At 38.8% G+C, this 14,007-nt stretch overlaps 1 protein-coding gene across 1 annotated transcript in view; it reads left to right on the top strand.

The window, feature by feature from the left end:
- rnd2 (Rho family GTPase 2) overlaps positions 1-12,956 on the top strand; it is a 34,542-nt gene extending 21,586 nt beyond the window's left edge. Inside the window, exons 3-5 of the mRNA XM_004071273.5 lie at positions 4,172-4,281; positions 8,889-9,023; positions 11,847-12,956. Coding sequence (XP_004071321.1) covers positions 4,172-4,281; positions 8,889-9,023; positions 11,847-12,116 — 515 coding nt within the window. The 3' untranslated portion in view covers positions 12,117-12,956. The remainder of the gene's footprint in view (positions 1-4,171; positions 4,282-8,888; positions 9,024-11,846) is intronic.
- Positions 12,957-14,007: the final 1,051 nt, after the last annotated feature.

Raw genomic sequence — 14,007 nt, 5'->3', positions numbered from 1 at the left:
TGCATGCTCCCCCACCCTCCTGCTTCATCCATCTCTTCCTTCCTCTGTCTAAAATTCAATTGACCTTTTGTTCCACCTCACAGTGAACGGGCACAGGCCAGCCCCACCAACAACCTAGAGTTCCCATACCTCTTTATTTGATCTGTATCCACTTCTCTTATTACCGACCAAAACACTCACGCCCGCCCTCTGATCCCCATTTAGAAACAGCTCTGTCCTCTATTCTTCCTTCCCTGTTGTTCTCAGATGCTATGGTGATTGGACTTTAGTAGTGCCTTGCACTAAACGTGTTCTTTTCCCCCTCTGCTGTCTCTCAAAGCATTTTTTTGCAGACAATGCAGAAGTGCTGATGCAGCTTTTCTGTCACTCAGACACTCAGAAGGAGCACAGTGTCTGTGCTGGGAGGACAGTGAGGATCCTATTACGGTTATTTTATTACAAATCGATCTTACTGATTCTCTTTACATCTGAACAAACTACTAGTTTTCAATCAACTCTCTTCTCTCTGGAAACACTTCTCCTCTTTTAGGAAAACCCATGTCCCCCTCCCTTTCCCAACCAGTTACTTTCAAATCATTAAGTCTGTTTTCCACCTCTGTATCCATAAATGCTCCGTTGCTTTTCTTCACCAACCTGAGCTTAGCTCTGACGCTCTGAGATACACATTAAAGCCTAACCTCAGCAGCTACAGCTCCTCATGTGTGACCGCTACCAATCAAAGTTGGCTGTTGAACAATGTGAGCTTTGCTGACTGTTGGCCTTTTGTGTTATAGGTTGCTTTTTTCCCAATCACATTCTGCTGTTTCAGCAGTATAATCTAGACCTATATAGATTTAAAATGAGACTAATAATTCATAATAACATTTTCCTTGATGTAGCTGCTTGCTTCTATCCATTTTGCCCCAAAAATATATCATATAAGAGTAACATTTTGTCAAGAATTTTGTTATTCTGCGCTCCAATATGGCCACATGCATATGACAAGTGTCCTCTGACAAAGGAACATGCTGTTTAAGCAGACGGACATGTTTAACTAACATTTATTTCTAACTGCAGGGGGCAGTAATGTGCACAAGTGGTTATGAAAAATACACAATTTGAGTGAGTAACAGATTGTCAACGATCACTTTTCTCTCACTTTCAGGGACACAAAAGGAACTACGGTATTCTTTATTGTGTAGCCTGTGATGCTGCAGCAAGCGGCCTGTTGCATTGTTCTCTGAGGGGGAGAACAGGTCACCACAGCACAGCTAGCTGAGTGATGGGGGATGCGGGCCGCGTGCAACTATTGTCAGGGTCTCACTCCATCACCAACAAAGGAAACCCAGAGATGCTAAAACACACTGTTGCCCCGTTATGCAGACTCCATTTGCCAAGTCAGACAAAGGCATTCAGCTCTTTAACAGGCTGTTTATTGTGTCAGGTCTGGCATGCAGCACTTATGCACCGAAATTCAAATCAATTAGATTATATGACTTTCAGGAAATAAATGTCACTTTAGAGATGTTAAACATTCCAAAGTGTGCAAACATTTAATGCAATTTAGTCATTTCTGCTGTGGTTTCCCATGTGCCAGAAAAAATGTGAGTTTTTATTGCTATCAAGCACCCAGACGTTTTTACAAGGCTTTTAATGAGAGCAGTAACAGACCAGACGTATAAAACAGTGAACCAAACCTTAGATATCATCAAAATATCAAAAAATGACCCACCAGGTATAAGATGTTAGATAAATAATCTATTGTAGAAGTCTATTAGAGGTCTATCTGAAGTGTTCTGAAAGATATCTGCACATAGATGTCTTCTACACGTCCACTGGTAGCCATCTCATCCTGGAATATTTTTAGATGTCTATTTTTTAAACATTTACTAGATTTAAAATAAAGGCTGCAACATTTAGTTTTGTGATTTTGTTCAAAGAAAACTAGTGATCACAAAAAAACTGAAATCTACCTGGGGTTAAAAGGTCTCTCTTGCATCAAAACAACATTATACCATACATATTCTTTCCAAAAAATGACAATATCATGGAAAAGTATAATTCCTGTCTATATCTTTTTGCACAAACTAAGAAGTATATGGTGATCAATCCAAAGTTTTTTCTGAAATCTTGTTTTCATAAGTTTCATAAGCTGTACCCCCAATTTATGTAAAAATAAACACCTATAATTGAATCTATATTCTATTAAAGTTAAGTTTAAATAGAGTTATGGAAACGAATACACTTAACCATGATATTCAAATTTTTTTTGGAAAGGGTCTGGATTTGCAACTTCATGTGTGAACAGAAACATCATTCAAAAGAATCAGAAGAGCACACCTCAGCTTTTCAACAATCCTACAAATTAAAACCTAACTAAAAATCTCCTAAAATGCTGCAGATAGCGACAATATTGAACAAGTATACTTTGAAGAGTCCCTTTCAAGTGATGCTACTATTAGACAGATTCACCTTTAGCATTGCTGATCTTGTCGTATGCTTCTTTCCAAGTACAGTCCTCCGTCGTACTTGCGAAAGTTTAAAGATTGCTTCCAAAGTACACAAACAACCATTAATGCACCTTCTAAATGATTCGTTATGTTATTTAATTACCTCATGTAATTAACCTTAAGCCTCCTCCAGAAAAATGTTGGCAGATAACGCACGCAAGGCATGATGGGTGCACGACACAAGTAGCTGGTATAAAGCCGTCAGCTAGAGATCTTTTTATATTTTCTATTTTGTTTTGTTTTAATGTAAAGGACTTTGTGTTGTACTTTTATTTGAAAAGTGCTTTATAAATAAAGTTTGATTTGATCAAAACCGCCAGGTGCAATAGGCCTCTATGCATCAGTAGCTGCATTTCCATTACACATATGCGCAAAACTTTTTTTGAAAGTCTAGAAATGTCAAAAAAATAAATAAAAAAAACACCATTTCACACTTACACTGTTTCTGTTAAATTATAATTATGAAATATCACAAAACAACTCATGCAATTAAGTCATTCAAATCCATAGCGACGTATATGAACAAAACTTTGATTTTTACAGCATATACATTCAGATTTCTGCCACAGCAATAGCGTTTTTCATCATCATCTTCCAAAGGAGACGTTGGCGTCTCATTCAGTCCATGGAGCGGCGAGCTCTTTACATGTGGGAGCGGTTACAGATGAAGCGGAAAAATGGTGATTAATGATTTTACAGAGGAGCTGTGCATCCAACAATTCCTAACGACAAACTCAACTTTTGATGAGCTGTGCGACGCTGTGGGATCTCTTGTGGCGCCCGCTGTGCGGTGCCCAAGGCAGCCAGTTCCTACCTAGAAGCGTATTGCCATCCGGTTGTTAGTCATATGACTCATTTAATGTAAAAAAAGTGTTTCCATTGCAGTTTTGGGAAATATGTCCATTTTCATAAGCTCTTAAAAAACCCACCTTCTCCAAACGCAAAACATTTTTTTTGATAAATGGGATTTTTTTTTTAATTGTTGTGTTTCCAGTTGGCAAATTTAATTTCGCAAATCCAATTTGGATAATATTTGTAGCAAACACGCAATTGTAATAGTTAATGGAAACTCGGCTAGTGTCTATTGGTTACATAATACAAATCTATGGCTTTAATCATCCCAATAGGCTTGATTTAGACGTCAAATAGATTTGTCTGTGCCCAGTAGATGTTTTAAACAAAAAAAAACACAAGTCTTTTAGATAGTATTTCTGCTGTTTTTTCACTACGGCTGTGAAGCTATACTTTGCACATGCTCTCCACCCCTCAGTCTACTACATTTCCCTTTTTAGCCCAAGCCTCTTTTGAGTAACCCCTCGACATTCCTCGTGAAGTGCAGTAATAAAGGGAGGTCACAGGTGCGTGGAAACCCCAGAGAAAACGTTACCTAAATATGCATGAATAAATTTGGGGATTAAGACTCATTTGCATCAGCAGAATGCAGTCAAGCTGCAGCATGTCCGAGTGCATGTTATGGAGTCCTCTTTAATGTGCTGTGCGTGCATTTATGACCTCAGGATCAACTTCCAGCGCCGTGCGAACGTGTTTCTAATTGACAGAAGGTTTCGTGGGGTTAGAATGCAGATCCTTGTGGTGTAAAATCTGTCTAAAAACCAAGCCCTTACAGGAATTCCTCAGAAAAACGTCATGACCTCATGCCATATGCTATGTTGTGTCCACAGGTTCGTCTTATTACGACAATGTGAGGCCGCTGGCATACACCGACTCGGATGCAGTTCTCATCTGTTTTGACATCAGCCGCCCAGAGACTCTTGACAGTGTCATAAAAAAGGTCAGTGCTTTTATTACACCCCTTTAACATTTTACATCAGCATTTAATATCTGCTGCCATATGACAAAACACAGCAGAAAACAGCTTTGTGTGTGTGTTTTTTTTTCCTTTTCTGATCAACGTCTCAGATTTCTGTTGCAGCAGCGTTTCACAGCTCAACATTGAAGAAATCAGCTCAGAGGTTAAGGCCTCCCGTTACTTTTTTTCATCAAAATGTCCATAGATACTTGACCCCCATGTCCCTGGGAGAAATAGAAGGTCAGCACGAAGAATGAAAGGAGAGGGTTTGCAGCCGAGTGGGTCTAACTGAAACGCCAGATATGCAAATCAACCCACTTTATCAAAGCAGCTGCGGCAGACCTGGGAAATTACTTTCCTTAAGTTTTACGAATGTAAAATTCAGCCCTTAAGCCCAAATGAGAGCTGTAAAGACAGCTAATTGCTAAGAGGTTATTATATTGGAGTTAAAAAAAAGGTGTATTAGCTGGGTGGGGTTCTTAAATTTTGCCTGTGGTGTGTTTTTACAGTCCGTTTCAGACGGAGTGACCACAAATAAAGTTCTGGAGGTGGATAAAGGCCCATCCTAATGGCTTTGTTTGCATGCATGTGCATCATGTAAAACCACCCTGTGGCTTTTTATATGGTCATGTTGAAGCCATGTGCCTGTCTTTGAACTGCACCCCCCCCCCTGTGGGACAAAAAGGCTGTTCCTCTGACTGGCCTCTTTAGAGGTCTGAAGGTAGATGCTTTTCTCCTGAAGTTTTGGCCCAAGCAAACCTAAAATACTTTTTTTCTACTCACATATACATCTGACAAGCCTCAGTGGCTTCTGTCAACAACGAGTCCTGCTTTAGCTTTTCCCATGAATTTCTTGGAAGGGGGTTGCCATGACCTCTGGCCTCTACTTGTCACCCTGATAATTCCCGAAATTCAGGGGCACACGGAAAACCTGTTGCACAATCGCCCTCCCAAATTAGACTCTTGACCTCCTGAAAGAAGAAGGGCTCGGAGGTTTCTACATGACAGCTGGGGGAGGAGAGAGGGTTAAACAATCAAAGCTTGTGAATGGATGTGATCGGGGATGGGCGCGGAAGGTCAAAGGTTGTGTTAAGTGTGACGGGATGAATGGACACCCGGACTTTCTGCACACTGCATGCGGACAATCCCACAACTGCGTTGCTTTTCGATGGCAGGAGAGAAGCTGTTGGTTCAGCTGAGCTTCCGAAATGACATTTAATACCTCAGGAGAGAAAACTGTTCAACCTTTCCTGAGTGGAACCTGAAACAGCTCAGCGTGTCTGAGTGAATTTCAGATTTTAGAAATACAGTCTCTGAAGCTGTTTTTGTTCTATTTAAGTTTAAGTTTGACTTCTTTTTAATGTTATTTTCTATTCGTTTTAAAGATATACCGACCAAAAAATTAATCAAACATTAGTTGTTAAGGTCCTGTCACAAAGCTACTATGTACAATTTTTTCTAATTGCATTGAAATTGGTCATTGTGAACATATGAGGATGTATCACATATGAATCATCTTAAAAACATGGAAGAAGTACAAGTAAACCACACAAAAAACAACAACACGTAAATCGACGTAAAAGCTAAATCTGGCCCAAAATTTTTGCGTCAATTACCTAATTTAAACTGTGTAATTGTCATTCGACCAAAAATTTTGAACAGCTCAAAACTCAATTCATGTAAAAACCTATGAAACGGTCGATGATGGACATCTGTATACATCGACAAATGACAAAACACTTAAAATACTCAAAAATACAGTTTCACATCACCTTGATTACCTTAATTGAATAGTTTGGTGTGAAAAGTCAAATAACAGAAATTTAAAAAAGCAAATCTACACGTATGTTTGCTTAATTAATAGTTTCTTGTCAAATAAAAAATAGAAGGATTCATTATTTTTAAAACATTAGGAGGATTAGAAGACAAATAGCTGTAAATTGGAATTCTGTTCTAAGGTATAATTATAGATTTTCCCCCTTTTTTTGTGCAGATGATCAGATTAAAAATGTTCTCCTTTCAGATCTTAAGGAAAATGCAGGGGAATCCACTTGTAGCCCCAGACACTCCTCTCCTTTACAATTTGTTGATCCCTGACAGCATTTGTTTTTGGTCTTCTGTCAAATCTACTGTATCTTGATGCCTCAAAACGTATTGGGTTTATTAATTAGGTGCAAAAAAGTCATTTTAGTTTGGATATTGATTATTTTTGAAGATTTTAGAGAGTTGTGTTGCTCCTGATGAGGATTTTGCTTGGTTTGGTTGCAACACAAAGGTCCATTTCCACTTTGTAATCTGGTGAAACCAATTTTAAGTGAATTTCCTCCAAACTGGAGCTTTAATTTGCCTTTCTAGCCATAACACATGCAGTATTCTGTATTAACCTAATCTTTCATAACTCAACCTTGAGCTACATATTTCGTAAATGAAATTCTCTAATAAAAATGTAAACTACTGCTGCAGAGGGTTACCTGAAATAGATATTAATTGTTCTATTTTCTGCATAGCAGACAGCCTCTTGTCGTTTGGATAAAGTCTGACTGCTCCCGTTTGTAAGCTTTGACATTTACATGAGTTTGTGAACAACTGAACACAAGTTTTATTATCATTGATCTGAGAATGCAAATGTCTTCAGACTCCACGAGGTGTCCTTTTAGTTTTATGCTTCAGGGACCAAACAAAAAAAATCTTTTAAACTTTAGCTTCTCACATCCCAAACATTGCATTTTAATTATTATTTGATTTTTGTTTTTGGTGATTTCAATATGTTCTTGTGGCATTTTATGTCTTATATCTAATGTCTGCAGTCATAACATCGAAGACAACTATTAACTGTTTAAACCCAGAAGAACGGCTGTTATCAGTAAAAGAAGAAATACCAACCTTGGACAATCGACAGTTATGGACCCTTTTTATTTTTCCCCTACAGCATTACTTTATTATAAAAAAAAGAAAATAAAAATACAAAAAGAAATATTAAAAAAAGTAAAACAAATGATTAATCACTGATTGAAAATTGTTAAATTGATTGACTTTTGATGATATTACTTCACTTTCTCCAAAACTTGATAAATTGATTCAAAAATCTTTCCTAATGTAGCATAATGTTGCACATGTTTTTAACTTTTGATACTTGATGAAATTTTGTTATGAAAATTCCTGAAACAGTGTTGTCTACTTTACTGATATAGTATTATGTTTTATTCATATGAATGGCTTTTATAAGTAACATAATCTGCATATATTCCAGATGACTGATCTGCATTTGCCATGTTGATTTCTAAAATAGTTATTTTTGACGTAATACTTAAGTAATTCATCTTTGTCATGTGCTTTATCGATATCTTATGATTCTTAATTCAGTCTGATAAAAGCTAGGAACCGGATATTGATAAATCATGTAATAAAATGGTTATAGTATAACTGGGTGGGATTATATAAATTCGCTTCCTTCCACTCCCTTTCAAGCAATATTTATTAAAATGCCTAATTATCCTAAGTTTGATTAGTTACTGTATGAATGTATAACTGATGATTATATTGCTGTTGTGTATTATTTCTACTTAATTGCTTGAAATAAACCATTTAAAAAATAATAATAATAATTTTGTGATGACAGAGGACTTTGATAAAGAAAATTAAGCTTACAGTTGCATTTCAGAGTATTACTTCATTCAAATTGTTGTGACTCAGGAGCAGACGGAAAAAAATCTTTTTGAAAAAGAGCGTATTTGTGTCGTAGAAAATATGCTGGGCGGGCCACAGGCTCCCTGCTCCACGCCACAACGTAAAGGGGATGGGAGACGTGGTTACTCTGCGCCAACGATCCCACCCACAACTCAACATTCACACTGGGCATGTGTCGTGTGTTCTTGAACATGCTGAAAGTGCATTTTTATAACGCGTGTTTAGCATATAGTGGTCACACTGATCGTTGCTGCCTGATACTAGCACGTGGACCTACACTTGAAAGAGACTTGGTGTGAAACGTTGAAATGGTGCAAATCTAGTGAATTTTTTTCCAGGTCTGTCTTTTCACAGCTCTACTCCGATATATGAAGGACTTGGTATTGTAGAATTCCAACCAGGCAGAAACTGCAATTGTTAATTTCTCCTTCGTGATCAATTTTCAAACGTCAGTAACACATCCAGGTCCCTGATTGGTCAAACTTCAACAGCTTTAACTTTCAATGGATACACATTTTGAAGGCGTCTTGCCGAGGGCGGTGTGAACTTAGCTTCAGAGGCAAATATTTACTGAACAATTGTCGCTCTGCAAAAACTATGTCCTAGAAAATGACAGGTTTTTCTTTGTTTTCGGCCAAAAACAGCATAATCATAGTTAAAAGACCACTGGGAACACTTTGGAAATAGATCAAAAGAGGATCGGAGTGAGACTTTAAACACTAACCAGCCTTAAAGTTGGACAAATGTGCATCAAAAAGGCAACATCAACCTCTCAAATCATCTATTCATTTCCTGTCTTACCTGTATTCCACCATTTTAACTCATATCCAGCAGAAGAAACTGTCATAACTGTGATTAAACAAACTGAAGAGCACAATATTGATGAGTTAATGTTTCCACAGTGGCAAGGAGAGACCCAGGAGTTCTGTCCACAAGCCAAAGTGGTGCTGGTAGGCTGTAAACTGGACATGAGGACAGATGTCAACACCCTCAGGGAGCTCTCAAAGCAGCGCCTGATCCCCGTCACTCATGAGCAGGTGAGAACAAGCAGGAGATGGAAATCTAAGGTGAAAGGGATGTCACAGCTACCAAGATCGAGTTTCTTCCCCAGACGCCCTTCCAGATAGGAAATCTGCAAGCTGCCTTGGGAAGAAAGACGGATAAAAAACAATAAACTATGCTGTACGGAATTCAGAAAACAATTCCAGAGATAAGAAGCAATTTCTTTTTCCATCTTGGTTCGGCAGTGACATTGGTTTTATTTTAGCTCCCACTGGAAGGGAGTGTGAGATGAGGCTTGTACAACATAATCAAGTATTGAATGACTAATATAAGGGCTGTGTAAAACTCCCATGGGGTGAGTCTGCAAAGGCTGTGATGGGGGACACGTTAGTTTATTTCGAGAGTCACATTTTGTCTTAAAAGGATTTTTTTAAACAGAAAACTGAAATGTTGATGGAGCGTTTTGATTAGAAGCCGCTGTGACATACAAGCCAAGGAGATGGTCAAATTCTGTAAAACTGTAAATTATTGTAATCTCTCAGCACGCTCTTTTTGCTGCCCTTCTGGACATGCAAAAGGTTAAGAGGCTTTTATAGCTAAAAAAAAAACCCCAAACCTCTATAATAAGAGTTTTTATCCGCTACATCCCTTTAGATCAGCTTCCGGCTGGTTTCTGAAATCCAAAACTGAAAACTATTTAAAAGAGATAAAAGATTGAAAGGTAAGCAACGGATTTGTAACAAAGTTAAGCTTTTGATTTACTTCTTTTAGTCTTTCTTTTGCTGTTTGGCTCCCTGTGAGCCAAATAAACATTTTGTGTGCTCTAATCCAATCGCTTGAGTTGTTATCCTGCTGTTGATCTTAGATTGAATTTAAGCAGAGCTGAAGAGTTGACCACTCCATGAACTCCATTCGTTTCCACACTAATCTGACTGAGATTCCATCAAGCTTCTCTGCTCGTCACCAGCCACTGCCTTCCCCCCAGCTGTCGCCGCCAAATCTAAAGCTGCTGTTCCACCTAATGAGTCTTCATTGCTCCTAAGGTGTGACTAGAAACAGCTGCGATAAAAAAAAACAACAACAACAAGCCGCATCCGCTGGGGATGAAAAGCACTCTCTGTGTTGGACAATATGACGTTTACGGGTCAAAGACTCTGCTGCTTCATGCCTTTCACGGCAAACCCTCATGTGTGAATAACATTGGAGTAACGGAGGGGATGCCACACAAGCTAAAAGTGGGGCTGAGGGATTTAGAAAATAAAATAGTCTTAAATGATCTCAAGCAAGCAGTTTACAGGCCTAATTATCTGAGGATATTTGGCAAGCTGCAGAGCTGGAGGAGTTCTGCTGATTTTCTCTCTGAATGGCTGCATAAAGCGTGTCCGGATCAGCCCATCGGGCTGCTTCTGCACCAACCCCTCTGTTTTGGCTCCAACTGAGAATTCAACATCTGCATTATTCATGCTTCAGATGGAGGAGACATGTATGGATTATTGACTTTTGTGGCTTAGATAAACAACTTTGTGACTTTTGCCTTTCTATAAGTCTGCTCTGATTTTACCCGAAGCAAGGGCGATTTAACGCCGCATAACACCACTAAAAATTAAATAATTACAAATACTTTTTGAAATTGCATTGTTTTAAAGTTTAGCTGTAATTTGCTTTCTTTCTTTTTACCAAGATACCACCAAAAGTTTGAGATACAATCTAAGTTTAGGTCATTAAATATATATATATTTTTATTCTGCTGCTTTCGAACATATTCCAAATTGTCGGAGCCGACATAATGATCACGATTGCTCCAGCTCCATGAGCCCTGCGACAGACTGTCCAGGGTGTACCGGCCTTCACCCAACAGCAGCCAGGAGAGGTACTGTTGGCCGATTTGGTTCAGACGGGTAGCAAATTGCACCAAGTCGTTGAATTTGCATTGCTGCCAGACCCTTGCGACGCACCGGTCGCTCAAATTGTACTGCAGGACCTCAGATTGTGTCTATACCATTGACTTAACATCGAAACTGTCTGAATTGCGTTCAGCGTGAACACTTTAACCCTAACCCGTAATCCTAGATTAAACCCTTCCTCTGGGACAATGCGGCCAAGAAAAAAGTTCAGCACTGGCCACGTATTAAGTGTGAATAGGCATTTTCTTCATGGCATTTAATTTAATTTGCTGTTCAAGTAAATTCAACAATCTGCACGTGCAAGCATCAAATCAGTACTGAGCCACAGCCACGGCTGCTTGCTGGTTTAATGCAGCCTAAATTGTGTGCCCGTGTGCCCCCTATAATGTAATAGAGACTGTCAGTCTGGTTTGTTTGTGGCACCGACACGCACGTGTGGAGGAGATTTTGGAAACATTGGCTTCAGATAAACATGAAATGTGGCTTTTAAAGACATTTAGGTTGAGACTTTGGTTAAAAACTTTATATTTATAATTAAAACATTGAAAACATTTTTATTTAAAAAAGTTGTTGAGTGTAAGAGTTTATGGGAACATTTGTTTTTCTCTTCTTTTAACTTGTTCTGTCCAACAACTGAGCAAACAGATTAGAGCTGAAGGCCTTTTGTGCTGGACAGGTTTTACTATTACTGAGTGTAAATTTGTATAAACCCCTTTTTGTTTTTTATTATTTTCTATTTATGTGTTACATTTAGTGTGTGTGGGGAGGGAGAGGGGAAGAATGTGAAGGGGGGTGGTGGAAGAGAATAAAATCTATATTTAACCAAATGATGTATACATTTAAAAAGTGCCACATGAACTTATAAACAAAATCTTCATGTTACTATTATTTTATTGAATGTTGTGTTAAACTTTCCTTCCTAACTTCTCCTCGTTTGTCGTCCCTATGTTCCAGGGAAGCGCAATAGCCCGGCAGATAGGCGCCGTGGCGTATGTGGAGTGCACCTCCAAGGTTTCCGAGAACAGCGTTCGTGACGTGTTCCACATCACCACTCTGGCGTCAGTGCGCCAGCCGAACAAGCCGCAGCTGAAACGCAGCAGCTCCCGCAAAGGCCTGAAGCGAGGCTCACAGCTCCCCCTGCAACCTCTGCAGAGCCGGACTGAGCAAACGGATCAAGCCCCGGCCATGAGGAAGGACCGGGCCAAGAGCTGCGTGCTCATGTAGAGACCCAGCTTCACACAGTATACATATGTACATACATAAGAACAGAAATATATAGCAGAGGAAGTCTATTTATTATTTGATGTCTTTTTTGGGCTTATTTTTATTTTATTGCACTGATGGAAAGCGGGAACAGAAAAATACTTCACTGTGGAGACAAATGCTCGGATTCTCATCTCTTTTTGTTTGTGCGTGTGCATATTTTATAAGCTGTTTACACATTTGTCTCGTTTTGAAATGATGGCAAATTGGACTAACCCTCCGGACATGTGGGAGCTGTGATAGTGGAAGTGCCGCCTCGTCCCGGGAATTAAAGCGGAATTAATTTCCTGACAGGGGATGGCACGTTGATGGAGAGCGCATAAGAGGAGAGCCATGTTGACGCAGGATGTCTGCAGATGAAACTTGTTTTCAAAGGCAGGGCTGCTCGGCAAACATGAGGACTTTTTTTTAAGCTGCGCTGCCTGAAGTTCCTTCCTGCTGCCATGATTGAGAGGAAAGGATGCACCTACACGGTGAAAAAACATATTGTGATATAATCTGAAAGATGACTCATTTGAAGGTGGAAATGAGATGAAATGTTGCATTAAAACCACAAGTGCTTTTTATTGAAAGAAAATATTACTTTAACATCTAACATCCGCTTCAGTTGTTTAAATTAAGGATTAAAAGTTTCTTTGCTAAAACTAAACTGCAAAATGCCAGGGCTGTTTTGCTGTACTGTCACTTAATTTAAGATTAAAGCAAAAGCCTGACAGCACAGAGAAAAGACGACTTCTCATTGAATTCATTCTGTTTTTAAAGTGTAACATATGACCCTGAAATTAAAGTGTAGATGCAACATTCATGGGTGGATTTCTTCAGATTTGCTTCAGTGTCTTTAAAAAAAGATATGTAAACAGAGCTTTTTACTCAGGTTGATTCTAGACATCATGTTGCAGTGAAACCTGAGCAAAAGTCAGTTAAGATAATTATCAGGAGGCAGGAGATAAACTGAACCGCAGCTGCAGAGCTCTGATATTCTGTTTTTAAATAACTTCAAAATCAATAGAAACTGTAATATGTAATTTAAAAAAAAACAACAAAACAAATTCTTGTGCGTTAAAGGTTTTGTTTTTTCCTCTGTGAAACACTCCACAGGTGACTTTCAGTGCGGACTCAATAAAAAGCTGTTTGATTTGCTCACTGCTGCATCCTGACAGCAGTTAGGAGGAGGTGAGAGTTAACAAGACGGTCGACTGCAAGTCAAATCAGCCCTGCAGCAATGCGCCTGCCAGAGCCGTCTGACATCCTAACTGATGCCTTCAGTGTTGTGGATGGTACCGCTGGCACGGAGCGACCCAACTACCCCTCTACGTCACCCGTAATTGAGATCTCTATGTATACACACTCTCCAGAGCGATAAGAATGGCGAGCAATATTGGAGCTATCTAGCTGTACAGTTTTGAGCCAGATGCCAGCTCAGACGAGGAAAACAAAGACGTACATGGATAGTCCTCAGTCACAAATAAGCGCTTTTTCCAATGACATTTTTACTTCTGATTCCTCATTTAACTAAATAAATATTCAGAAATGCAATTTTAAGCTTAATTTTCTTAAAATATGTCCTCCGTCATGAGAAAAATGTCACAAGAACACCAAAAACACAATTTTCCTTCAATGAAAAACTTAATTTTTCATCTTTGACACTTTTATTTTTAATTTTAGGCAGTTTAGAGAATTATTTTTTAAATTGGGCAACAGAAGATGTTTCGTAATTTTTACCTAATTGTCACAATGATAGTTTGTGGTAAAAGTACATCCATCTTGTGACTGAGACTGGATTTGGAAAGTGTGACTTTTGATAATCTGTTTTCTCCGAACATACAGTTAGATGTTAGTGGATAAACAAGTG

Source organism: Oryzias latipes, chromosome 8 (genome assembly GCF_053564925.1).
Source record: "Oryzias latipes strain Hd-rR chromosome 8, Olatipes_Hd-rR_3.1".
Taxonomy (NCBI): domain Eukaryota; kingdom Metazoa; phylum Chordata; class Actinopteri; order Beloniformes; family Adrianichthyidae; genus Oryzias; species Oryzias latipes.
The sequence above is the reverse complement of the archived record's forward strand: the minus strand, read 5'-3'. Positions and strand labels throughout refer to the sequence as shown.